This window comes from Rhyacophila brunnea, unplaced genomic scaffold, assembly GCF_057557595.1.
Source record: "Rhyacophila brunnea isolate RB1 unplaced genomic scaffold, BYU_Rbru_1.0 scaffold_13, whole genome shotgun sequence".
NCBI classification, from domain to species: Eukaryota; Metazoa; Arthropoda; class Insecta; order Trichoptera; family Rhyacophilidae; genus Rhyacophila; species Rhyacophila brunnea.
The window spans coordinates 19972487-20000315 of record NW_028232785.1 but is presented as its reverse complement, the minus strand read 5'-3'; the positions used below and the strand labels follow the sequence as shown (position 1 = coordinate 20000315).

Below are 27829 nucleotides of genomic sequence, written 5' to 3'. Positions count from 1 at the left end.
GAACTAGGGAACAGTAAAATTAACTTCTTGGATTTAACAATCAATGTTACAAATAACAAACATACATTTAGCATTTTTAGAAAAAATACCTTCAATGATAACATTATTAATAACACTTCTAGACATCATATTACACATAAATTATCAGTTTTCCATGCTTTTATACATCGTTTATTAATGGTTCCTATATCCGTAAATAGTTTTGATTTGGAGTTAAAGACGATTAAACAAATCGCTTTTAATAATGGTTATGACTCACGTTTGATTGATCGCATTCTGGCCATTAAATCTAAAAGTTTGGTGATAGATGAAGTCAGTATTAAAAAACACTGGGTTAAATTATGTTTCTTAGGAAAAGTGTCTGAGAATATTTTCAAGAAAAATAGATAAAAATCTTTTCAATGTAACATTTTCAACACACAAAAATTGAATTCAGTACTGGTGAATACTGAAGATAGATTCATTTTCAAGAAATCACTACCATGGACGAAATTCATATTATACTATATATTTTTTTTACGGAAATACTACCTACCTAATAATTTCTTGGCCGCGAACAATTATTCGGTGCAAAAAGATGGCAACACTATTTTTGGCCTAGCATAGCAACACTTGTTTTATTTATTGTTTGAAGATGTCAGATTTACTTTATTATGTTATTTTAATATAATGGAAATGTATATTAAAAGTGAAACGGAAGACGATGCTGGATCATCGACCGATGTTAATTATAAATTGATTAAACGCTCGCAACGTCCGGAATTGAAAACATCCCAATCATTTATCAAACAAGAAAATATTGTCGATGCGTATGATGTCAATTTTGAGGTTATATAAATACTTATTTAATTATTCATAATATATCTTCGGTCGATCACTTCTAAACCTTTTTGTAGCGCATCAAACAACCGAAATCGTGGTCTTTCAGGAGCTTTTTCGGTGTTAATCTATTCATACGAATCACGTGGTCTGTCCAAAGATGAACGCGTGGTTTGATAACATTGGGGATTGGGAGTTTCATAAAAGAGCTTATATATCTATATTATAAAGTGTACGGCCAGATGCTATCTTCGAAGATTGTGCCAAACATCTTACGCATGGTTTTTGGCGCAAACACACGTGTTTTTGGTCAGAGGGTTGGAGAGGGCCCTTTCTTGAGCTGCTCCGCTCCAGCTCTGGTCCAAGTAAAAAGTTTTAATAGGTACTTAGGTATTATATTATCTAAGTTTTATTATTATTATAGTGCCTGTATACGTGCACTTACTGGCAGCGTATTATTAGTGCGTATTTTAAACTATCGTGACAATAACTGTTTACACGTAAAAGTGCTGAATGTCTCTCCAATCTCATTCTTCAAGAGTAAGCGAGACGCGATGTTGTCATTTTATAGTACTATTTGACAGGTAGTTCGTTTTTTGCCGGTTTTGCAGGTTCGCCACTATCGTTCTACTACGCAGGCAGAATTTTCCAAACTTTTTTGATTCATGCATGCAAGCCTGCAATTTCAGTGGGGGTCTATTCTATACTTATCGACCGCTAAAGTGATAAATATTATCAAACTTAGAGTAGGTTTGTATCATCTCTCTTGCTGCTGTTAAAATATAGCACTTATTGCAATAATTACAACCAACTTATTTTAATTGTTACAATAAGTGCTACCTAATCTTCTTCTTCGACCATGTCCGATCCTAATAGGATCATATAGGCCTCCACAGAGTAGAGATATGTATTAACAGATTTTGTTTTTTACGAGAAATAGATGTCAGCCACTTGCTCAACCTATTAGGTCCATACCCTAACTCACACACAAATTGAAAAACAATATGTGTACTAGCCAGACCCAGGATTCGAACCTGAGACCCACGGCGTAATAGTCCAACGCTTAAGCCGCGCGGCCACCGTGGGTGTCAAAATATGTCAATAAGTGCTAATACTTTGATACTAACCTACCCTAAGTTTGATAATATTTATCACTTTAGCGGTCGATAAGTATAGAATAGACCCACAGGATAATACATGTTTACCCATACATTTCTTGTTATGGCCGCGGTAATACTTGCTGTCAAAAGTAAATCCATGCACCTGTAAACGGGGTATTAGTTCTTTTAATTATTAAACAAAATTACTGTCAGCAAATCGTCTTTCATTAACTGCCTCTTCTGTTAAAAAAGTGAGGCTATATTTATCAATCAGCAGTGTTGCTGTGTTTTCAATAATTCTAATGTTGCAAAATGTCAAATATGATATTTTCATTCATCCGTTCATCATACATCCGGAGCAGTAGAGCATTAGATATTTTTGGTGCTCCAGGTAAAACCCCGTTGCTCCACTGCTCCGTGTTCTTGCTCCGAGGTCCGATCCAACGGTCTGGTTTTGGTGAAGCACTGTCATTAATGTTGATTGTCTTTAAACCGTGGCACAATATGTTTAAACAATGTTTAAAATTTCTGTTGTCAACATTTAAATTAATGACAATTTATATTTTGTTTGTAGATTGCCAACGAGCCTGACGCCGAAGTAAAGTCTGAAGTCATCGAAGAAGCCGCCAAAAGCTCTAACTCTTCAGATCAGTATGGAGGACGATGGAATGTGTCAGTTCTCAATAACGATTCTCAGGTAGGTGCCTAATTTCCCAATTTTCTCGTATGTAATTCTCGCTGAGGAGTAAACGAGTTCAAGTAACATAGATATTACTAAAAAGCAGAGCTTTTTGTTGAAAATTAAAGGTGCCGGAACTCACTTGTCTCATTGTACCTAACAAATTTGTATACAATTTTAAACTAAATAATTTCAAGAAATGAAGACATTTTTATATACCACGTTTTTAAATTTTCTTTTAAATCATATAAACTTGACAATTATATTATGTACTTATTAATAATTTAGGACAAATAAGGCAATTGTGAAATCATTTTTTTGCTATATTGCAACAAACAAATATAGAATACTGAAATGTCAATTTGATTTCCATAGTCACGCACGTAGGTATATATTAATAATTCCTAGCAACCAATAATAGTGGATTGGATTACGGATTTCTTCCGAAATAACTTTTCATACAAAACAGAATTAACTGAAAATGAATTGAATTCTACTTAAAGATGGCTAAAAGTATTAAAAGAATGTATTGGCATTGTGTTCTGATATATTCTAAAAGTTTCAAATATCTAACTAGTCGGGAAGTTAGTTAAAAATCGATTGCAAGATTTGTACTGGATAAACAACCACCGGACAAACAAGAATACGAGTTAAGAAAAAGGTAAAATGAATTGGGGCTGAATTCCAAGTCTGTTATGGGCGGCATTTTGCGTAGGAAGGGCAATGAATGTTACTCTCCGCCTTAATCAACAACAGTTGAAATATTTTCATTGGAAGTAAATCAATATTTGATAACTAATTCCATGGCTTAAAACGATGTTTTTTCCAGATTTATACCAAGCAATTCGTAACACAATGTCACAACTCGTATTCGGGTCCTCGATCCACATCCGAAGAAGATGAAGCCGAGATGATGCAGTATTCAGAAATAACAATAGACGAACAAGATATAAAACATGAAATAGCCTTACTCAACATCCCAAAAGTGGTTCGAATCAATTTGAGAAGGGTTATATATTTTCCGCGCAATTTTATTTGCCGAGTTTGTGATGCAGTCTTTGGATCCAGAAGTACTCTAAAACGTCACAAAACAATTCACAACGATTACGTTAAAGAAGAAAAGTCCTCTGATGAGTCAATACCGCGATCCAGTAGCCTAGACAGTCACCAACGGGACCATGTCGATGACTTTAAGGTTAGTTTTCATAAGTTGTAGTAGAGTTACATTTTTTGGCCGATCCAAAGATGATAATATGGTCCCCTTACAGAGTGAAGGTTTGTATTGATAGATTTTTGTTTTCACAAAAAATTAATGAGCCATTTGCTCAACCTGCCAGGTCCATGCTCTGACTCAAAACAATATGTGTATTTGCCAGAACCAAGATTTGCACTTGGGACCCACGACCATGGGCCCCACAAAGGGGGGGTTGTCAGAGCTCTGTTCTGGGGGCCCGGGCTTTGGAGGGGTCCGATGTGGCGGGTCGATCAGATAAGTGAGATAAACGCACATTCAAAATTTACTCTAATAGTAAAAAAATGGCCTGCGGCGCTAATTCACTTCGGAAATACCAACATTCTAAAGTATGTGGTACCTTATACGATACAATTTTTGATTATTGTGTGTCGATACTCGACAACTCCATAATTCAATTAGGTAATTTAAAAAATCCAAAAAATGGCTAAAATTACACAATACCCATAATTTTACCTCGAACATCATTTGAAAAATGATTGTATAGCGTAACATTGCCTTTTAGCGATAGGTAGGGGGGCCTGCCAACGATTCTAGCCTGGGGGGGCCGTTTCAGGATGTGGGGGCCATGCTCACGACATTATAAACTGACATGTAAGCCGCTTAGCCCTAATGTCTGAGTTTAATGTGTGATTTATGTGTGATTCACGTGGGGTGTCATTAGTGTGCAGTGATACATTTTGATAGATTTTGCTAGATAACTGACGTTATTAATATTTGGCTCAAAATGTGCTACGAGATGGGTTCATCTGTCTTATAACATTTTAAATACCAAGTAAAATGACATCGCACACGTATTTTTGCGCTTGGCGTGAGCTCACCGTGAGTGCACATGTTCTCACGTGACGTGATGGTAATGTGTTTCTAACATAACTGTCATTTTGTTTTTTGTCGTGTATATATTTTTTTAAATCTATTTTTCAGAATATCACGATTAACGTCGCTAATATAAGAGCAGAATTTATTCACCAGTCGGACCACTCAAGTATAGATTTCGATGAAGATGCAACGTGTCCCTTAAAGGACAAAGACACTTTTGCAGCTGGATGCTCCTATTCTCAATGCATGCCAGAAAATCAGGTACGATATAAGGGTGACCGGACAAAATAGAACAGTGACAAAACAGAACAGCCAGGGGAAAAATGAAACATTAATTTTTGTGGAATCTATTTATGAATTAAATTTTAAACGAAATACATATACTTATATATAAATATTAATATTTAATAAAAATCAATTTTTAAGTGAAATCATCAAGGTATAATATATAATACTTTCATTTTTTTACAATACTGTTATTTTGAAAATAATACATTTTTTTATATTATAGAGTATATAAAATTGTAAGTATAATGTAATCACTGCATGTTGGCCATTCGGCGTAAATACCTAAATTTATTAAACTGATTATTTCGTTGTACCTAGTCACCCAATCATTTTGAACATATTATATTGCTTAAGATGAGATATCCTAAGCTTGCCGGCAACACCGAGTTAAGTTTATTTGAGGCTTTCTAGCGATTAGTAATGCGGAAATTAGGTATATAATTTGATTTATTATGGCGTATTGAAAATCTGTGCTATTAAAAATCTATCTACATAATAGAGATAGGACAATTTAAATATTAAATTTATATTTTTCCTGAAAGGTCATAGTTATATTATTTATCGTTGTTATGTTTTGTCAGTGTTCTGTTTTGTCATGTTCTGTTTTGTCATGGAACCCTCAACGTAAACGCAAAGGGTGAATGTAGGCTGTTAAGAACCGACAATAATAAATGCACACTAAACTATGTCAGACAAACGTATTTGTTTTTATTGAATTAAGACTACAATGTGTTTGATAGTCGAGTGGATAGTCAACCAAGAAGGAGATGTAGAAGTGGACTGGCTTCATATAGGAAGACCCGGTAACAGGAGAAGTGTGGCGAGAGATCAGAGTGAGTGGAGAGCGGTTGCGGAGGAGGCCAAATCCCACCCCGGGATGTAGCGCCGTGGAAGAAGAAGATGGGTTTGTTAATTTTTTTAAATTCAATAAAACCCTGCCTTATCCAAGCAATAATAGATAATAATAAAAAAAATATTCGTTTACCTCTCAAATATAAAAAAAAAACATAATTAAACCGTTAGAAGAATATTTTTATCGATTACAGTTTGGTTTCGCCAGTTTAAGGAATGTAAAAAACTAACCAACACCATAAAAAAGTTAGTATGACTGAAAAAGTGTGCACTATTTTTGTCGGATCTTCCATAGCATTGCTAAAGTATTATGGTGTGGCTTAGGCAGGGTTTAATTGATTTTTAAAAATTAACTAGCACTATCTGCAAATTGTATTCTTAGTTCATTTAAAAAACTAATAAGAATGACTGACAAAGTTTACTGTGCACTACTCTTTACACGCTGACCAGCTTCCACATTGCCGACGGCGGAAAGGTAGACGGGCGTGCATGGTCCCCACAATGGGGGGGGGGGGGGGGGCTGACAAGGCTCTAGCCTGAGGGCCCGGGCTCAGGAAGGGCCCGGTGTCACGAGTCGACCAGATAGCTGAGATAAACACAGATCACAAATTTGCTCCAGTAGTAAATTGTTATTTATTTATTGTTATAAAAAAGTGTTATTAATAATTTAAAATATTTGGTTGTACGATGCAATTTTTAACTGTGCCGATAATCGACAACTCCATAATTCAAATGGATTTACACATTAAAAATACACCTTAATTTTACCGCGTACACCATTTGGAATACTCGACTACAGTGCATCACACTGCCTTTAACCCTAAGCGATAGGTAGGGGGGTCCGCCAAAGATCCTAGCCTGGGGGCCCTACTCAGGATATGGGGGCCATGTGGGCGTGCGCTGGATCACCCTGCGTTCAATGGTCCATGTTTGCGTTTACTATTAAAGTCATAAATAAAAACAAAGATACTAAAAAGTAAATTAATCATTATTTCAATTTTGTTTCCAGATTTCTGTCTCGCAGAATATTGTGGCTTCCCTTAATAATAAAATTGATCTGGATAGCGAAAATTCAAATGAATTGATTATGGATGTTGAAGATAACATTGAAGTCGAAACCGCGTCTACTAAGTTGACATACGAAGAGAGGATGCACGAGTATTTGGAGTCTATGAAAGAACAACATATTGAACACGCGACCTTAGTCGATTCCCCGAAGATAATTCGTTCATGTACAAGTAATGATGTATTTGCCGAGGTGGAAAAACTGTACAGTTGTGACCTTTGCAATTACAAATGTGAAACGGAAGAGTCATTGACAATTCATAAATTGAAACATACAAATGCGAAGACATATATGTGTGATATATGTGCTTCCCAATTTAGACTAAGTGATTGTCTTAAAATACATAAAATGATTCACACCGGTGAAAAGCCACATGCATGTGATGTGTGCTCATACAAATGTAAAACATTGGGTGACCTCAAAAAACATAAAATGATTCATACTGGTGAGAAACCATTTCAATGTGACATTTGCCAATATCGATGCAATCAGTCCAGCCAACTTAAGAGTCACAAGCTGATTCACGGCCAAAAACACCAATTCAAATGTAATGAGTGCACATACACGTGCACATCAGCAAGCTGTCTTAAAAAACACAAAATGATCCACAGTGGCGAAAAACCGTTTAAATGTGATGAGTGTAGCTATCGATGTATTCGATCTAATCAGCTGAAACTTCATAAAAAAACTCATTTATACGACAAGCCTTATGTTTGTAATATTTGTTCGAACGACTATACCACGAAAAGCTCACTTAATTTACATAAAAGAAGTCATTCTGGGGAAACACCATTTATGTGTGATAAGTGTTCATATAAATCAAACGATCCCAGTAGTTTACGAAAGCATAAAAATATCCACACGGATACAAGCTAGTGAAAAAACGAACCAATTAAAATCAACGCATTGAATAGAGTGTAAAAATAAACCCATTACTGTGCAACAAGATCTTCTTGGCTACGTGTTAAAACTGTGAACTAACATAGTTTTAACCGCATTTCGATTGAAGCGCCTTCCGGTTAGCGACGAGTTTTCCACGTGTTAAAACTGTGAACTACTACGAATCCTCCTATTTAGTCGACGACAGCGACTTCCAGCTTGTGCCTAAATCGTCTTGTTGGACAGTAGAGTAATTCAGACCCGCATACAAAAAAATTGTTTGGGAGGAGGGGTTCCATTTAAAAAATATATATATTTTTTTAATTGATTTTAAGGCCCCCCGTAAGCCCAGACCCCCAGGCTAGAGGCCTGTCAGCCACCCCCTTGTGGGAGCCATGAACTATCTAGATTATTGACGTCATAAACGTGGAGATTGATCATCACTCGCCTTTCAATATGAAGTAGATTCTTTAATTATTTTAGTTTTGCTTATTTTACTTCTACTTAGTAGAAGATCTTTAAATGTGTTGCAATGTATAAAACATTTCCAAATGGTCGCACAAAACACCTATTCAGGTTCGGCGGAACATAGTTTGGGAAACTCTGGTCAATTGTTTGTTTAAATATGTCCGAGTCACGTAGTTTTAAGTGTGTCAACCATTAGTTTTTATTGTTTTCGATAATATTAAATATGACATTTTATTGCTATCTAAATCTAGTGTGTCAACAATGATTTTTAATAGGAATGCTAACGAATATAGATATACCGTCATAGATCGTCCGGTGTTCGAATATAGAACTAAGCTCATCACAGTATACAAAGTTTTGAATGCTATGTCAAATGTTAGCATGTGCCCTAACACGGCGGACAACTTATACTGGTAGATCTATAGACGGATCCATAACAAGTGTTATAGAAAATATTCGATTCCTCCAATTTGAGGCGTCTGTAACTATACGAACCCATTTTTTCTCGTCCAATGTTGACAGCAAAACCTCCTACGAGATTCTTGTCTTCCTATATCATATAATACATTGTATTATTACTAATTATTATACTGCGCTTGAAATGGATAATTTTACGAACTGGAGCACTCGATAATTTTCCAAAAATAGCAACATATATAATTTTATAGTGCGTACCATTTTTGTTATAATATAAACTACATATCTTAAAATTATTATTTTCACGAGACGGAGCGATAATCTCGGGGATTTCATGAAACGGAGGTGCGTTCCGGTACGCTCCAGTCTATTCCAAGACCTGTAATCTGTGTACTTATTGCCATTTATTAATTATTATTAGTGAAGACAACATTTAAATATAATATGACGTGTGTTATCATTTGTTTATGTATGCAGGCTACCTACTAAGGATTGATAAAATCAATATGTACATTTATTATTATGATACGAAAATGCATCGAGTGTGGTATGCGCACGTGACGGAAGTAAAACTTTTGTGTTTATTTCCGTTTTCGGACACGTAAATTATAAGTACCAGCCATTTGTAAATTGCCTTTCTTTTTTAATGTTTTAATAAAATACAATTTTTAATTTAATCCTATTTAATTACTTTTTATTCATAAAATATGTGGCTGTAATCCAGATCTCAATTATAATATTATATATTAAGGGGGGACATGCTCGTCGAAGGTCAAAATTGAGTTTTTATTGTATTTTCAAACCATGATCCTGGACACTCCTTAAACGTTGTAGATAATCTATTGATATAATTTTGAAGCCTTATTATCCTTTATAGTTATTTTAAACATTTGATGACTGCATAAAGTATTTTTATTACATAAAATAGTATTCTTTTAAACCTCTCGCTCTAATGTTTTAGAATATGGTCATATTTCGGTACATAACTGTGCAGTGGTGTTAAGATTTTTTACGTTTATTAATTTTTAAACGCATTTATGAAACCGTTAGTATAATTTATTACGAGATATTTTTTGTAAAATATTCACGATAAAAAATTATATTGATAATCTCTGTGATCCCAAATTTGACAAGAATTAAGCATTTTATTATTCAAAAAATCGGCAGAATTAACACATTTGAAGATGATTCTAAAGAAATTTATTATAAGCTATGTCTTTGACAATTCAAGTGTGATAAATATCTTATGAATAATGATTGCTTTATAATAATTATTGACCTAACCGAATTTTTTTTTATTTTTTTTTAAACGGTACATGTTCAAACACGCGCGTCATTATCATTTTACTCCCTTCTTTAATTATAGTTTGTCAATTTATGGCTACGGCCGTATGTTGTAGCTTAACCACTGGAGAATGACAAAAGAAATGGCGTATTTCAAAAAAAACACTACCTTATTCTTAGGTCAATAATTATTATAAAGCAATCATTATTCATAAGATGTTTATCACACTTGAATGGTCAAAGACATAGCTTATAATCAATATCTTTAGAATTATCTTCAAATGTGTTAATCTTGCCGATTTTTTGAATAATATAATGCCTAATTCTTGTCAAATTTGGGATCACAGAGATTATCAATATAATTTTTTATCGTGAATATTTTACAAAAATTATCTCGTAATAAATTATACTAATGGTTTCATAAAGGCGTTTAAAAATTAATAAACGTAAAAAATTTTAACACCACTACACAGTTATGTACCGAAATATAACTATATTCTAAAACATTAGAGCGAGAGGTTTAAAAGAATACTATTTTATGTAACAAAAATACTTTATGCAGTCATCAAATGTTTAAAATAACTATAAAGGATAAGAAGGCTTCAAAATTATATAAATAGATTATCTACAACGTTTAAGGAGTGTCCAGGAGCATGGTTTGAAAATACAATAAAAACTCAATTTTGACCTACGACGAGCACGTGGGCCGTTAAATATTCAATTTTTACGTCTGTACCAATCATGGCCCCCACAAAGGGGGGGCTGATAGGGCTCTAGCCTGGAGGGGCCCGGTGTGGTGAGTCGACCAGATAAGTGAGATACACACACATCACAAATTCTCTCTAATAGAAAAAAAGTCGCCTGTGAACTGTTTTGCTTCTATAATCTTATTTAAAATAATGTGGTTGTACGATACAATTTTTATTTGTGTATCGATACTCGACAACTCCATAATTCATAAGGATGTATTAAATTAAAGTATACAAAAAATACATTACAATATACACATTAATTTTACCGCGTACACCATTTGGAAAACGCTACTGTCGAGCGTGTACACACTGCCTTTATCATTGGCGATAGGTAGGGGGCCCGCCAAAGATCCTAGCCTGGGGGCCCGCTTCAGGATATGAAGGCCATGGTACCAATATAATATAATTTAGTGACGTTATGAGTTAGCGTATCTGCAGATTCATAACATTACGAATTGATAATATGATTTCATAATAATTTCAACATATTAATTATTCATAGTTCGCCGGCCAATAAATAGCGGATCAGAATCGATTGGACATATCACTCAATTACAAGTTTCCGTTAAAGACACATCGCACCGAATTACCGTTATATTTATTACCATATTATTGTATCGATTGTACCCTTGTAGTTATTTGAAATAGTAAACAAATTCTCGTCTCCATAATCACTAACAACTTTCATCTGCAAAACCTCTCCTCCGCCGAACCAGAATACAACGAATATATATTTTATGCATACTGCCACCTTTTAAATATTTCCAGGACCCGAATGGACCGGAGCGTACCGGAGGGCTTCGTGAAACAGATAAAGGTATTGCTCCTTCTAGTGGAAAAAATAATTTGACCGTCTCAGCTAGATGTGCCATATAACAAAAAATCTAACACACTTATTTTTATAAAATACACATCAAACTTGATAACTATGTTAATATCTTCAGAAAATTGTCGAGCGCTCCGGTTCGTAAGCTTTTCCATTTCGAGCGCTGAATATTTCTGGTTATTTCACAAGATTTATGGACGTAACAATCTTTGTTGAATATCTATATTTTGGAAACACCTCAGAAACATTTTATTTAAAAAAAATAAATATTGAAATTATCTCAGTACATTGATTCAACTATCGTGACAATTTCTTCTATGGTATATTCGTGTTAACAAACAATCACAACGTTAGCTGATTTTAAAAAGCGCGCACGCCGTTCTTGCGTAGATAGCCGTGAGCGTGAATGCGGGATGTGGGGCGGGATGCGTCGTGCGACCGCCAGTCTGTGGCACTGGCAAGCACGCAACACCGTCGGACGTATGGTCGCTTCCAATGTGTGCGTTATCGGCATATTGTGTCTCGTGAGATTTTGCGATTGACTTTTAAATACACATTGTTAAGAGTACAAGTTGCTAGAACAATGGCGTCAAGTAGTAAAGACGTTGGATCAAAGAAGAGAAGAGTCACAGAAGAACTGAAAAGTTTTCACGACAGATGGACTATAAACTATTTTTTCGTGGAATTTAATACAAAGGCAATATGCTTGATATGCAATAATTCTGTTTCTGTCTTGAAAGTACGAGGGGCAATTTCGACAAGACCAAGTAAATGAATTAAAAAGAAAACTTTCTGCACAACATCGGATATTTACTAGAGCGGCTCAAGAGTCATAATGCTATGTAAAAGCTAGTTATGCAGTAGCCATGATACTAGCAAAAAAATCGAAGGCATATTTAGATGGTGTAATGGTTAAGGAATGTTTGGAGAGTGTCGTTGAAATTCTGTGACCAGAAAAGAAAACGGATTTCTCAAAAATAAGCCTGTCTCGTCAAACTATTACTAGGCGTGTGGATGACATTGGAAAACATATTGAAGATAATTTGAAAAATCGAGCATCCAAGTTCATATTTTATGCTCTAGCATTGGATGAAAGAAAGCACAGACCTAACAGATGCCGCCCAAGTGGCGATTTTTATCAGGGGCGTTGATGTCCATTTTAGCAAAATAGAAGAATTAGCGGTACTGTATCCACTTAAGGACACTACTTGCTCACGAGATTTGTTAGGAGCTGTTACATCGACATTGAATCGCTTTTCGTTACAACTCAACAACCTATCGGGCGTAACAACAGATGGTGCTCCAGTAATGGTTAGGAAACACGAAGGTTTAGTAAAATTGATTGAAAATGAGGCCTGCAAAGTTGGTAATACGAGGGTGGGTCAATAATTCCTTAGAAAAAAGCATTAAAACTTTTGTTTGTATTTTTGTATTTTTTTTTTATTTCTCAACATAATCTCATTGGAGCTCAATACACTTGGTTAGACGTTTCTCAATTTTTTTAAACCGTCAGAAAAATAAGTTTTCGGAAGGTCCTCAAAATAAGCATTTGTCCGATCGATGACTTCTTCATTTGAAAAAAAACGTTGTTCACTTAGCCATTTTTTTAAGTTTGGGAAAAGGAAAAAGTCACTGGGGGCTAAATCTGGCGAATACGGTGGGTGGTCGACCAATTCGAACTTCAATTCTTCAATTTTAGCCATTGATCGTAAACATGTGTGAACACGGGCATTGTCCTGATGAAAGAGGATTTTTTTCCTGTTTAAATGAGGCCGTTTTTCTTCAATTTTGTTTTTTAGCTGGTCCAATAAAGATGCATAATAATCCCCTGTTATTGTTTTTCCTTTTTCCAAATAGTCAACGAAAATAATTCCACGTGCATCCCAAAATACAGTAGCCATAACCTTACCAGCTGATTTTACGGTTTTCGCCTTCTTTGGACATGGTTCGCCTTTCGCAATCCACTGCTTTGACTGTTCTTTCGTCTCGGGAGTATAGTGGTGTATCCATGTTTCATCTACAGTCACAAAGCGACGAAAAAATTCATCCGGATTGCGTTGCATGAGCGACAACAGGGCTTTAGAGGCCACCACCCTATTGCGTTTATTGTCGACTGTGAGCAAACGCGGCACCCATCTTGCAGAAATATTTTTCATGCCCAATTTGTCATGTAAAATAGAAATGACGCTACCTTTTGAGATCCCTGTAACCTCAATTATCTCACTCAACTTTAATCTTCGGTCACTTAACACCATATCGTGGATTTTATTGATCATTTCTGGTGTAGTCACCTCTACAGGACGTCCTGAGCGTGGTTCATCCTTTGTTGATGTACGACCACGTTTAAATTCATTTAACCAGTTATAAATAGTTGCAAGTGAAGGAGCAGATATGCCGTGAACTAAATCCAACTCATTTTTTATTTCCTTTGCTGTTAACCCTTTTATATTAAAATGTTTAATAACAGCTCTAAACTCAATTTTCTCCATTTTCCATTTTTCCATTTTCCACAAGCAAATTTTTTTTTAAATGTACGAAAATAAAAAACAACAACCCGACCAATCTGATTGAAACTTCGCAGCACACTGAATCGGTAGTGCCGCTGCATGAAAACAACCCGCTTACAGTACTAGTCGCGCCACCTGTCGGCTTTTCTAAGGACTTATTGACCCACCCTCGTACTTCGATGCTAAATTTTCATTGCATTATTCACCAGGAGAATTTATGTTCCAAGTCCCTTAAAATGGATCATGTCATGAAGGTGGTCATCAAAACAGTGAACTTTATTAAGTCCAAGGAGTCGAATCACCGTCAGTTCCAAGAGTTTCTCAAGTCTTCGGATTCAGAGTATAATGACATTACATTTTATGCAGAAGTAAGATGGCTGACCCGTGCCAAAATGTTGAAAAGAGTGTTTGATTTGAAGCAAGAAATACAATCATTCTTCGCAAGCAAGTCAAAAAGTATCCCATAATTTGAAGACAAGGAGTGGGTTAGCGACTTTGCATTTCTGGTCAATATAGTTAGCCACTTAAATGTTATTAATACTCGTCTACAAGGGAAAGATCAACTAATTAATAACATGTATAATCTTATTTCCGCATTCCAAATGAAACTTGGGCTTTGGGAACAACAGTTAAGGACAAAAATCTTCGCTCACTTTCCTACATTGTTATTGCAGCCAGACGTCACACAAATGGCGGCGGATAAAATAATACGCTTCATTAATATCCGACTTGAACCTGGAATTTGAAAACCGATTTAAAGATTTTAAAAAGCATCGTGTGCTTTTTGATGCTTTTGCAACGCCATTCTCCATAGACGTGAATTTATTGCCAGGAATTTTATAAATGGAACATGGTGAAATGTGTTGTGATGCACAGTTAATGGAGAAATACAATCAGGTTGGTTTAGAAGAGTTTTACAAAACATATTTGGACAAGGAGAAATATCCTGCATTTAAAAAACACGCTGTATCGATAATTTCGCTATTTGGAAACACTTACACGCGTGAACAGCTTTTTAGTCGAATAGAGCATATTAAATCTCAAATGAGAACATGAATCACTGATGAGCATTTGGAAAACTGATTGCGTGTAGCAACAACATCGATGCACTTAAAGCCTCCCCCAAACCAAAGCGAATATTCGCAGCGAATTCGCAACGCCCTCGCTATCGCTGTCGCTACCGCTTGGATTTGATGCGAATTTCGCGTTTGGCCCCACACCAAAGCGTCAGCGACGCAGCCATAGACTAAATAATTTTATTTACGCGCCAGATTTAAAATTGTAAATATTATTAATATTTTACGCCAATTATTCTATAATTTTTATGAATTAAATATAAAAAATACACGTACACTATAGCGCTTTCAGAATTGCTACAACTTTTACCCACTTTGCGTAAAGTGTATTTTAATTATCTGAAACAAGGTGGCAGCATTGGATGCAGCCATAGACTAAATACATATACGAATGTCAAAGTGACAGTTGTGTGTTGACAAAATGTACACGTCTTCTGAATGCTTATTACACGCTGAAGATATAATGAGATGGCGTGCGACAAATTACATCGACATTTAATATAACCTTACTTTATGACAGGGCAAGATTGCCATGGCTCATAGGTAAGATAGATTTACTCAGTTTCATAACTGCACATATTATAAATAAGCATTTACCATGAAGGGTTAACAGGATTTGAAGGTAATATGCTATTGAAATAACATGTCTCCGTTATTTGAATTGTAGATTTTGACTATTTTGCGTTTCTACGCAGAGGGAGCGTACCAAAAACGGGTAGGCCAAGTCTTCTGCGCAATGAGCCAGGCATCAGTAAGCAGATGCATAGGAAACGTGTCCGATGCTATAATAGCAGTGCTTAGTAATACTTACATACAGTCGCCATACAGCGCTGACAGTCTTTAGTGTTGTGTTGATACCCTCTGATCAATTTATACAATATTACAATGTACATGTCATGTAACTAGAGTAACTGCGCATAGACACAACAAGTAAATTACCTACTCAATAAGAATTTAACGGGAATATTATTTTGTGTCGGTAAAAATATTTTTTAATTTCAGACTTCAAGAAAGGGCAGGTTTCCCGAAAATCATTGGGTGCATTAACTGCACCCATGTGCGAATATACCCGTCATACTTGGAGACTTTCAAAAATGAGCGCAGAAAATTTTCTGTAACTGTGAAATTCGTAATAAAATTATGTTGTTTCTGATACATTCATATTCATTACGTATAATATCATAACATGACATTTATTTTTATGCAGGTATCTGACATGTCTGACATGGACATTCTGGCAGTGAGTGCCAGATTTCCTTTGAGTGTTTATGACCAATTCATATTTAGTGGATCGTTGGTAAAAACTGAAATGAAACATCTACAGAACGACAAGAATTGGGAATTTTGTTTTATTAGGGAAGTATGTTAAACTTTACTTTACTATGGCAGTACCAGTAACAAATATTTTTGTTTGGTTTATATTCATCCGTATTTTGTATAGGTACTTCAAAGGAATCAAAATTTTGCATAGGTATGAATATGATATTTAATGAAACAGTTTTTTAATTATTTAAATCCTGATTTCTAATATTTTTACAACTTTCAGTCGAAAACATATTCAAATTAACAGACTGTGTATATTGAAATCATTCTAGTGCCACCATAGGCCAGCCAGACTCACTACACGGCTGCCCGCTGTTTGACCAGGGATGTGATTGAGTGTTTTTGGATAATGGACCACACCAGATCGCATAGCTACAGCAACAAGTGCAAGACCAACCGTGGCTATACATACAGTATACATGTATATATTAAATATAATTTATGTATATTTATTTATGGCTTATAGACCGAAACAAAATATGTCACTTAACTGTACTTGAATATTTTTGCAGGATCATTCAATAAAAAATACTTGGTTTAGGTTAAGAAAGTTTTAATAATCATTTTTGCACAGAATACAAGAAAAATATTTATATAATTATTAGAATTACAATGAGCTTTAAAAGTAACACGATATTGTAATAAAATGGACAAATATGAAAAAAAATAACAATAAATTGTATATAGATAGGTAGACAGGGTTCAGATGATTCTGGCAGTGCAGGCGACTCATTTAGGTGTCAGTATTGTTACTTTCAAATGACAATAACACCGTTCCAATGTGATTCGGTCGTGCCAGAAGACTCTGTCCTTCCTCTATTTAGTAACCGGGCGTTTTACAACTTTAAATGAAAATTAAGTGGGTATATAGATAGTATATTTTTTCTAGTACAATATTATTTAATTAGGTGACTTTTTATTTCTTTATTACTTGAAATGGTGTTTATATGGTAGATGGATTATAATGGTTTTGAAATATAGTTATTTTTGTTAATTCTACTTTAACTGAGTCATTTACCTTGACAGCTGTTTCGGCACATAAACTCATTTTCGTAACATTCAACAATAATTTGTGATTATAAAAGAGCTACAGGTCACGTAGCAAATTAAATACGCTTAGTTAAATAATAAATACGTACCAAATATATTACAAAATACACCTAATATACTTACATGATACTGTGTTGTATAACATTTAAATTTATATTTTTGATTTTGATTTACATACTTAAATGTACCTACATAAATTTGTAATGTACAGTAGGTACTTAATTACATTTTTAACATTAGGAAATTACCATTATTCGATTCTATCCACCCGCCATGTCTATAATCACCCCAACGCTGGATAGAAAGAGACATCACACAAAATTGGCTGTTTGATAATAAATGGTAGTTTAAAAATATTTTAGAGTATGATTATGTCCATAGAAACAGGTTTTAAGTCATTCATATTTGTCCGAATAATGTGTAGCAGAAAAATAGAAATTTTAAAAAGGGTCTATTCAGTATTCACCCCATTCTACGGCAAACATTTTTCTTAATAAAAATAGGTACATCAATAGAGGAATCATAAAATGGACCTTGGCCCTCGCCCACGCCTTATTCATCCTTGTATATTATATTATCACACTTAATGTTTTGGAAAATTCATTAACATTGTGCACAAATGCCACTTTTGTTGATTGACACTTCACTTAGTTGATCTCTTTGTTCACGTGAAGTACAATAAAAGTATGTAGCAGCGAAGAACTAGAGACCGAAAATAGTAGAAGGAGCTAGAAGAGGCTTTCATCTAGCAGTGGAATGACCCCGACTGATGTTTATGATGAAATATTATTTTATTCCTGTTAATGCCGGGGGTTTCATTTTTAATTTCTTCTGGTGCTTTGTACCTACGTTGAAAGGTTGAAGATCTTTGCGAAAATTAAATTCATCACAAAGCATTAGTATATCTCCAACATCATTCAGGTAGGTATCCATGATGATAATATAATATTATGTACTTAGAGGAGGTATCTGACCTTTATATTTACATGCACATAAAATTATTAATCTTATTGCCTAATGCAGACCAAGATATACCTACCTACATAATATTACATGAACAGAAGTTTAAGAACATCTCAATTAAGTTTAAAATGTTTGTAGGTATACAAATTAATGTGAAACAGAAAACATTGGTTATGTTAGATAGGTACATGGAACATGTAGATATTATCTTTGTTCGCGGTCGGCACTGGGCAAAACCAGTTTATTAGCTCAATATACCTATACATAATGAAGGAAATATATACCTAGTAGGTATATAGGTACATAATATCGTTTTTGTGATTGAGGTCTCTTGAGATCAAAAAACAAACACAACCTAGGTATGTCCTACTGTAAATAACCCGATAGTAAGTAGTATGTAAGGTTTTTGGTCTAAAACCTTACAAAATACCACAATGACGACATGGAGTACCTACTTATCTACCTATATGTATATTATATCTTTAGCTACAATAGAAATGCTATGCTGCATAATGTTAGATGCAAAAAAATAATCTTAAAGACTAGGTACCTATCTAACCTAAAAAAATATTATCAACGAATATAACATGGGTATTTACGTGACCGATACCGAATATGATTGAAGTAGGTATTGTAAATGATACCTAATTATAACATTATTGATATGACTGCTCAAAAGTCGAAACCAAAACGTCAAACGATCGCAATAAGTTAGAACTGTCAGTGCACTAACAATCAAAGTTATAAAGTTTCTGTTATTAAAGGCTGTGCATGACGCAAATTAATATGTATTTTTTAAATATCGGGACCTTAGATTAAAGTTATTTATTTATAATAGCGTATTCATCCTGTCAAAAAACTTTACATACTTTGGTTCGACAAAGATACCTACATAATATTATTATGACGACCTTCATACCATTTTCAACAATTTCCCTGCCAATTTCATCCCATATCTTATCTTTCTTTCTTATGTTTTGTAGTCACTGTCAGAGAAATCATAAAGGATTGGATATTTCCGGACCAACTCGATCAGCTGCTCAATGTCTTCGCCATTTTGATTTTACTAATTCCCTTGGCGAAATTGTCCGCCGCGAATAAATTCGCTGTCGACAGAGTTCCCGAAAATCGCAGCGAATATTCGCTGCAAATTCGCACTCAAGACGCAAGGCGGTCGCGCAAGCGTGCTCTGTCCCGTAAGCCAATACGAGCTTGATTGGCGAATAATTCGCTGCGAATATTCGCCGCGAATATTCGCCGCGAATATTCGCTTTGGTGTGGGGGAGGCTTAATTCTGACAAACAAAATCGGACGTCTCACTAAAATTTATTATATTTTGTTTATTTTTTATTATTATTTTTTTGTATTGCATAACTCTAATCAAATAAATATTTTTGATTCTCATTTTTGTTATATATTCTTAAAAAACAATATATTTCTTGTTTGCTTTAAATAATAAATTTTGTTGTATGGCCCGGTAGAAAATCTCATTTCTAAAATCTGGCCCGGCCGCTGAAAAGGTTGGCAGCCCACGGTCTTGCACGGTGCCTAATCTCTTTGGTCTATGTTATCGAAAAAGATGGCAACACTGACTCCGCCGCAAGATGGCCGGTCATTCTGAAATCTGAACTGAATTCAGCACTTCACTAAACATCTCGCTCTCCATCGTAAACATCCTCAAGATGACGAAATATCTAAAAACCACGTGGACCAGCGCCGAGGACACAGTCCTAGTTGAATTGGTGCGTTCAAGAGTTCCATCGTATTCAAAAAACAACTCAAAAGACTGGGTATTTGATGAGATCGCTGATGTTAATTACAACGGAAAATCAAGTAAGTAGAATATTAGTTATTAAGTACACCTACCTATTTAGGTGTGGGATATTCAAGAAATTTACTAGTGTCATTTTTGTGTGTAGTTGCCCTGCAGTTATAATAATAATAATATACCTATTGATTTACCTACTTTAGTAGACTTCATTTTCTCATGTTATTTTGTGACTACTTTGTAAAGTACTTGGTACCTACCTAGCATAGCACGCCACGTCTGTTTTTATTGATAATATAATCTATACATTTAATATAGGTTATTTCTCACATCACGAAATATTGTATTTATTACCTACCTATGAATTATGGTACTTTTAATTGGCATCTAACCTCAACCTAACCTCACTATTGATCCGCATCCACGTGTCAACCGTGTCCGGAAGTTCGCCGAATCGAATTGTGAAATGTTTATTGGAAATAATAATATATGGCCGCATATTAAAGACTGTTTAACCACTTTGGGTCGTATAAGTACTGACATAAAATTCATGCGTAATAATAAAACACGATTCTTGTCGTTTTCCACTTTATAGGAAGCTAGCAGCAAACAAATTTTGGTAATTAAGGTATGCCGCAGATGCCCGCATAAGTTTTTATATATTTTTTTTTTACGAAAACAGTTAATTCGATGTAGACAAATATAATAAATACCTTTTTCCTCCGGGGCAAATGCTTTTCGATCCAATACATTATCACAAACTAAGAATGCGAACTCGAAATGTGTGGGTCTTCATCTGAATGCGGCTAAGACCAAATCCATGTGCAGTGCTGCATGCATCGACGCCGACACTCCTCTGCGGGTTTCCAGTCTGCCCGTCGAGCTGGGGCCTTATGTTGTAACTTGCGAGTTGAAGTCGCCCGGTCGACATGACGTCATATGACATCATTGTGACGTACTACCTGAGTGATAATAGAAATTAACGCTACTCAAATACTGGCGTTATTCATTGTCCCCATACACAAATAGGTGTTTCAGCATAATAATATCTATGGTGAGTCGTGTGCTTGGGCGGCTCGCCTCGATGCGTGTATTGAGGTTACGTCACAATTACGTCATGTCGTCGGGTGACTTTATGTCACAAGTTATAACATAAGGCCCCTGGTGTCTAGGTTAAATACTTGGGTGCCACAGTTACCGACGATGGTGGTATTTCTAGTGAGCTTGGAATCTGCACGGGTATGGCGGGATCCGCATTCAACTAATTTGGAGTTGCATCGAGGTCAAGGCTGTATTCTGTGAGGACCAAATGTCGTTTGTTTAACGCATGCATGCTACCTGTGCTCCTGTATGGCTGTGAGACATGGCATCTTACTAAGCTTTAAGAGTCTCGGCTTTTGAGCTTTGAGAATCGATGTCTCCGCCGAATCGTAAAGGTACATTACAAACCGCGTTACAAACACCTGAGTTCGTGAGCAGACACAGCAGCCTTCGGGGATTGAGGTTATCACGAAGAGACGCTTCTTCACTACTACTATTCACGAAGAGAAGTCAGCGAAGCGTTGGGCGGCACGCGCAACTCAAACATAACCTGGAGTGAAAATGTTCGTAAACAGTCTTTTTGGTTGTAACTTTATACGGTTATACGTTTGAGTTACGCGCGCCGCTCATCGCTTCGCCGACATCGCTCACGTAAGACGTAGTGTAAATGTTCATTTTGAATCTAAAGCCTAGTATGTTCTTGCTCGATCGAGAATGTTACTTGGAAGCATGCTTGTCGTTGCGCCCACACAGTCGAGCAACTCGACACAAGACACTGTGAGGCCACCGTCGCACCGCCACGACTTCGACCACGAGTGAGAGTGAGGCCACACGAGCCTTGCTTGTGCGTCCTCACTCTCTCACTCAAACTGCATCGAGCAAGAATTACGGACCTTGAATCTTTTTCGGATCGACCAATTTGCTCGATCTCGAACAAAAAACCATCGAGCCAGATGGTACACAAGTTGAGACATGTTGGCATGAGCGTAAAACCGTCGAGCAAGAACGTGCGTGTGTACTTACTATGATAAAATTGGAGAGCGTATAGTATACGGTCATCTCTTTCTGGTAAGAAAGCTCATGGTGAAATGTTTTATATATAATTTACGTGTAACGGTGTCATCTACCTACTCAACCTTTGTCAGCATTGTTGTATTATGGTTGATAATCCAATATAATATGTGAAATTAATAAGTATTATACACATATAAATTAAAGTTATTCTGGAACCTATGTATTTTCTAATGATTAACATGTTGCTAGAAGTGTTACTTGTTATTTTCGCTAACTGCTTTGTTTAACTTTCCAGTAATGGATGTTAGGAACCGCTGGGCGAATGTTTGGACAACTTTCACCGCAAACTTGAGGAAGGTGAATGCGTCTCAAAAGAGCTCATCTACGTGGCACTTATGGATGACTGCCAGTTTTTGTTGTCGACATGTGCAGTACGGGAAAGCCACAGCAACTGAGACAGGACGATCCGGTTGTAGAGTTTGTTGAGGTGAGCAATTTCTGCTTCTTCGACCATGTCCACCCACTAGCTGGAGCATATGGATATCAAACGGCGTCCATATGCTCTAATATATATTACAGATGATGTTGGTTAGTTTTTTAAATTCATTTAAGTCCTACCTAGACCAAAGTATAATCTATAAAAATATCCTTCTATCTATAAAAAATATCTTAAATTATGTCAGGTTTAAGGCTATACTTCAGCTGGGGCACGGTCTAAAACGATCGTGACTACGCGACGCGAAGATTGTGCAAATGACGCGTGCAGAACAAAACATAATTTGTCATAAAAAGTCAACGTGCGTCCATTTAATGTTATGTTTATTGTTCTATTACTAAATAATAATATATTTATTGACATCTTTTCTTTTTCAAGTAAATGGGTAACGTCATCTTTACACAATTTAAGAATTAATTCCCCCGACGCCATCACAAAAAAAAATGACGTGTTCACAGCTAGACTTTGGCTCTCAGATTGCCAGCCAGTCCGAAGTTTCGTCGCACCTATCGTTGAAAATTATTTGCCGTTTCACTGAAGTATGCTCTTAACAAGGCATAATATTAGATATTTTATAGATAAACGAATATTTTTTGACAATTATCTACTATTGTTAGGATTAGACAGGGTTTGTTTTAGTTTTAAAAACTAATCAACACTATCTAAACCAGCGGTGCCCAACCCGTAGCTCGCGAGCATCGTGTTGCTCGCGTACCGTTTTATTGTGGCTCGTGTTTTCAGATTATGTATTAAGCGCGCAGTGTATGTCAAAAGCAGTTATTATACAATCGCAGTAAACCTAACTGTCAAACATGTGGAAAATTGGGACACACATCTCCCAGTTGCTAGGTATAAAAATAATAATAGACGGAAAGTTGATACCTTTGCGCCTAAAAACAACGCACAGTATGGCAAGAATAAAGAAATATATAACTAATGTAAGAAGCCAGGTCATTTAATTGAAAATTGTTTCAGAAAGGATCCATCCAAACGTGAAAAGTATTTAAAGGATAGGGAGTTAAATGTCAATGTCATCTCAAAAGACTCAAACAAACTGTCATGGTGCATTGCGATGGAAGACGAGGAATAGAATACAATGCACATCTGTCGGATTCAGGTGAGAAAGCTGATGGTTTAAGTTTTTAAATTTAGCTTGTTCCAATCTCCATATCTGTTCTTTTAATAGAAACACTCTGATCAACCATTGACAGCTTTCGTGAAACAAGTAAATATTGATGAAGATCTTAAAGATTTACCTTATTTGAACCTTCTTTTTCTTTCGACCATAGCCGATCCTAATACGATCATATGGGCCCCCACAGAGTGGTGGTTTGTATTAACAGATTGTATTTTTACGAGAAATGGATGTCAGCCACTTGCTCAACTTATTAGGTCCATACTCTGACTCGTGCACAAATTGAAAAACAATATGTGTACTTGCCAGACCCCGGATTCGAACCTGGAACCCTCGACACTATAGACCGGCGCTTAAGCCACACGGCTATCGTGGGGGTTTGAACCTTAGAATATATTATTATTATTAAATATTAACCAGGAAAAATGAATTCCGATGCAGATTACCTATTAGCATTTTAACTACTAATAGTACTATAACGATTTTCTAGAAATTCTTTTGGAAGGTGATGCCTTTAATGTAACATGTAATGAATATGTGGAATATCTGTTAAAAACTAATAATGATATTAAGAATTCTACTCCTTATATGCCTCAATGCAATGGATCCATAGAAAGAATCCATAGTACACTGAATTTCCCATTTACACGGTAGATACGTTCCACGCGATACCGTGTTAAAAAAAATGTGTAAAAAAAGTATACACTACACATTCTGGCCAAATTGGTCTCCAACATGCATTCAGAGTTGATGGCTTTGCACTGTGTTATTTCGAAATCATGTAAAAAAAAACCGTGTAAAAAGGTAGATCAGTGTACTTTGAAATATTATCTTAAACATTATGTTAATCTCGATCAAACTAATTGGGACGAATTTATATCAATTGCCTTGTTAAGTTATATGTAATAAGTACTAATATTCATGCGACATCAAATTCACTCCTTACAAACTAGTATTCTTAAAGAAAGCTATTATACCTAGTAGTTTATATCGAAATGATACACCTACATAATATATATAAGCTCGCTCTCAAATCAGAACTCGCCTTGTTTGCAACATGTCGAATACGTCGATGTGATGTCACCATTATTCCCAAAACACATGTTGCCAAATGGAGCTCCGCAGATTGGTCGAATGCGACTGTTTGTTTGAAAAATAGTCTCCTGTTGCAAATCGACAAGTTGCATGCGACTCAACCTACTTATCGAGAACGGCTCTACCGAGCCTGCGCTTGCTCATATTATTTGAGGTAGCTTGCGCAAACCGCTCATGTTGGCCATTAGCCATTCCTATCTAGATGTAACTGCTCGCCGAGTTCTATGCATCCAATCAACAGAAATAGCAGACGAACGCAACAAAATTTCATTTGTGCAAGAAATAGAGAAGCGCATGCATGTTTATATGACTAACACGGAGAGACCTGTGTGTCATTTTTCCTTAGCTGGGGTTCAACTAAGTTCAATAGGAACTTGGAACAGTCCGGACTCATTCTATAGTAATTCTGGATGAGTTCTGCTTCCATAAAGGATGCACTGTGCATCGATATATGCCTAATTGACGTATGAATCCAATATTTTCGCCTTCTACATAAATTTCTGCAGTACCAATACATAATAATCGCTGTTTCAGCGTCTGATGACATATTTGCGTAATGGCGTTTGACGTCTAGCCGGAGTATCGTTTCGAGAGATTACGCGTGAGTGTCGCTAGGTAGATATGCGAGGTCGTCACATGCAACACTGGGTCGCCGGTCTCGGAAGGTTTGATTTATGGCTGTGCGGCACACGAGGGGAGTTTAGTTGTGAGAGCCGTATAATGATCACATGACTCAAATAACTCATTTAGTAATTGAGTTAGCATTTACTTGGTAGAATTCCATTTTACAAGAAATGAAAATATAATTAATATTAAATTTTACAGGTTATTAAAAGGTTTGTCGATAGCTATTTCGGTTGTAACACCATTATCAAGACTATGACTAAACTCATTTAGAGCTAACACCGCGACTAGCGCGTTTGGAGTCTTTGGCCATTAGATATAATTAACATGTTATTTAAATGTGGTAATTAAAAGGTACTTAAAAGGTTAGCAGTGAATATTGATTTTCTCAACCTCATAAAATCGCAAGAGAAAATATTTAGAAATTTAAAGAAAAATCTAAACAAAGATACGACTCTACTAATAAAAAATAAACATGTATATAAAGTAAGAGACTTAGTCGTTATAAAGAGCCATCCTCACTTAAGCCTCAATCACATTGAGCTTCTTTACGAGCTGTTTATTGGCGAATTTAAAAGCGGGCGATTCAGCTACTGCGATTTGGTGATTACACACAAAACTTTCCATTCGCTGAAAAGCCACAAGCCAGTGACTATTTTGACGGAACGTAGTTCGTTTTTTTACCGGGAGGTTGGTACTGCGCAGACGCAGTTGGCCCACACGCCGGCGTGTAGCGTGTAAAGTTGACCGGCTTTCAACTTTTCTCGTTAGAGTGTTTACAACCTGCTTATTAGCTTATTCGATGATTACACTGGGCGTCTTTACAGGCAGATTGTAAATTCGCCAATAAACAGCTCGTAAAGAAGCTCAATGTAATTGAGGCTTTAAGAAAAGCATTATCTCGCAAGTTATAAAGGACCGTATGAAATTGCTGAAATCAATACATCTATTAAAGTAATTTTGAAAATAAGGAATAAATTAGTAAAATATCACGTTAATGAGATAAAGCCCATCAAAATAACTAATGTAAATTTTGTAATTTTCAGTTAAACTTCTACAAGACGAATAAGATCAAGTTAAGATGGAATAAAACTTTACAACGCCTCGTGATAAAAGACATTAAACAATGCGAAGCATTCGTATAATAAATTGTGTACACATGGATAAATGGAAATATAATCAAAATTGTGTGCCCATCATTAAAAGTTGAAATAAGATTATTGTGAGAAGTGTCATTTTTAAGATAAAGACTGATGTGAGGTTCCGTGTTTTAAACGAAGTTGCGTTTAATTCTGGAGAAGAATTCGAAAGAATATTTAGAATTCAAACAGTCTCAGCATATGAGTTGTGCAAAGACAAAATAAGACGGAACTTTCGTATGGAGGTAAGGAGATAGAAAATGAAGTTAACCAAAATGAAGCTTCGGTTGTGAGACATGATGATGGGGCTTACCTTTAAAAGACTTCGATAAACTGAAACATTTATATTTAGAAATTAATATACGAGAACAATATTGATTGCAATGTAAAAGGTAAATAACGTTGTTTCAGATTCTTGTTGCTAGCGTCGCTACAATGGAGCGATTGTTCATTATTCATTATGTTCGTCTATTATTACAAGGTTGCAGAACTACAGGGGTTACCCCTGTATCGTATATTTGAGCGTTGTTATATCATGTATGCGTTGATACTTTAATATTATTTACTGTTATTCTTTGTGGAATCTCAGAAAACAATATTTTTTTAAGATTGTCAATAACGTGCTATATATATTTATTTTGTTTATACTATATTACTTAAATATAAGGATTGTTTATGTTCGGATATTTATAATCCATATAAATATTTATATATACACGTACTAGACTACTTATATTATGTTTGCCATAGGTTTCCCTAGGTAAATAATTCTGTTTCAAGGCAGGTAATTTATGATAATGTTTTGAATATCTGTGTTTCATACTTTTAAATGATGTTAATTTGAAAGTTACTTAACAACTTTCCAATATTTTTGTTGAGATAAATATTAAGCGAATTAATAAGTTTATAAGTATAACCTAATTAAACCCTGACTAATTACAAATATGTAAGTTAAACCTCATTAACGCTGAATTAATTACAGTTATTGGATATTTGCAAGAATTTTATAATGTGTTTAATGTGTAGGTACTTATATCTTTATGTAAACTTTCTTTTTAAATAATATAATATGATTATCTATATCTTTTTGAATTTAC

The 27829-nt window shown here is 35.5% G+C and overlaps 1 protein-coding gene and 2 long non-coding RNA genes across 4 annotated transcripts; all 3 read left to right on the top strand.

The window, feature by feature from the left end:
- The first annotated feature begins 608 nt into the window (after positions 1-608).
- On the top strand, positions 609-9319 carry LOC147076857 (uncharacterized). The gene is made up of 5 exons (XM_085941377.1): positions 609-828; positions 2494-2616; positions 3428-3793; positions 4775-4930; positions 6819-9319. Exons 1-5 carry the CDS (start codon positions 670-672, stop codon positions 7749-7751), a joined length of 1737 nt encoding a protein of 578 aa, XP_085797503.1. The 5' UTR covers positions 609-669; the 3' UTR covers positions 7752-9319.
- A 6169-nt stretch (positions 9320-15488) lies between these two features.
- LOC147076856 (uncharacterized) lies at positions 15489-16815 on the top strand. 2 transcript variants are annotated; one of them, XR_015069722.1, is made up of 3 exons: positions 15489-15627; positions 16087-16198; positions 16292-16815. It is a non-coding gene; the product is annotated as an uncharacterized LOC147076856 (long non-coding RNA). The 2 variants fall into 2 exon arrangements; XR_015069723.1 differs by having other exon boundaries at positions 15489-15706.
- Positions 16816-20027: 3212 nt separating this feature from the next.
- On the top strand, positions 20028-27246 carry LOC147076855 (uncharacterized). The gene is made up of 4 exons (XR_015069380.1): positions 20028-20253; positions 22539-22730; positions 23715-23856; positions 26640-27246. It is a non-coding gene; the product is annotated as an uncharacterized LOC147076855 (long non-coding RNA).
- Positions 27247-27829: the final 583 nt, after the last annotated feature.

Coding starts and splice junctions, on each gene's coding strand:
- LOC147076857 (XM_085941377.1), top strand. CDS start 670: ATGGAAATGTATATTAAAAGTGAAACGGAAGACGATGCTGGATCATCG. Junction 829..2,493: donor CGTATGATGTCAATTTTGAG/GTTATATAAATA, acceptor TTTTGTTTGTAG/ATTGCCAACGAGCCTGACGC. Junction 3,794..4,774: donor ACCATGTCGATGACTTTAAG/GTTAGTTTTCAT, acceptor TCTATTTTTCAG/AATATCACGATTAACGTCGC.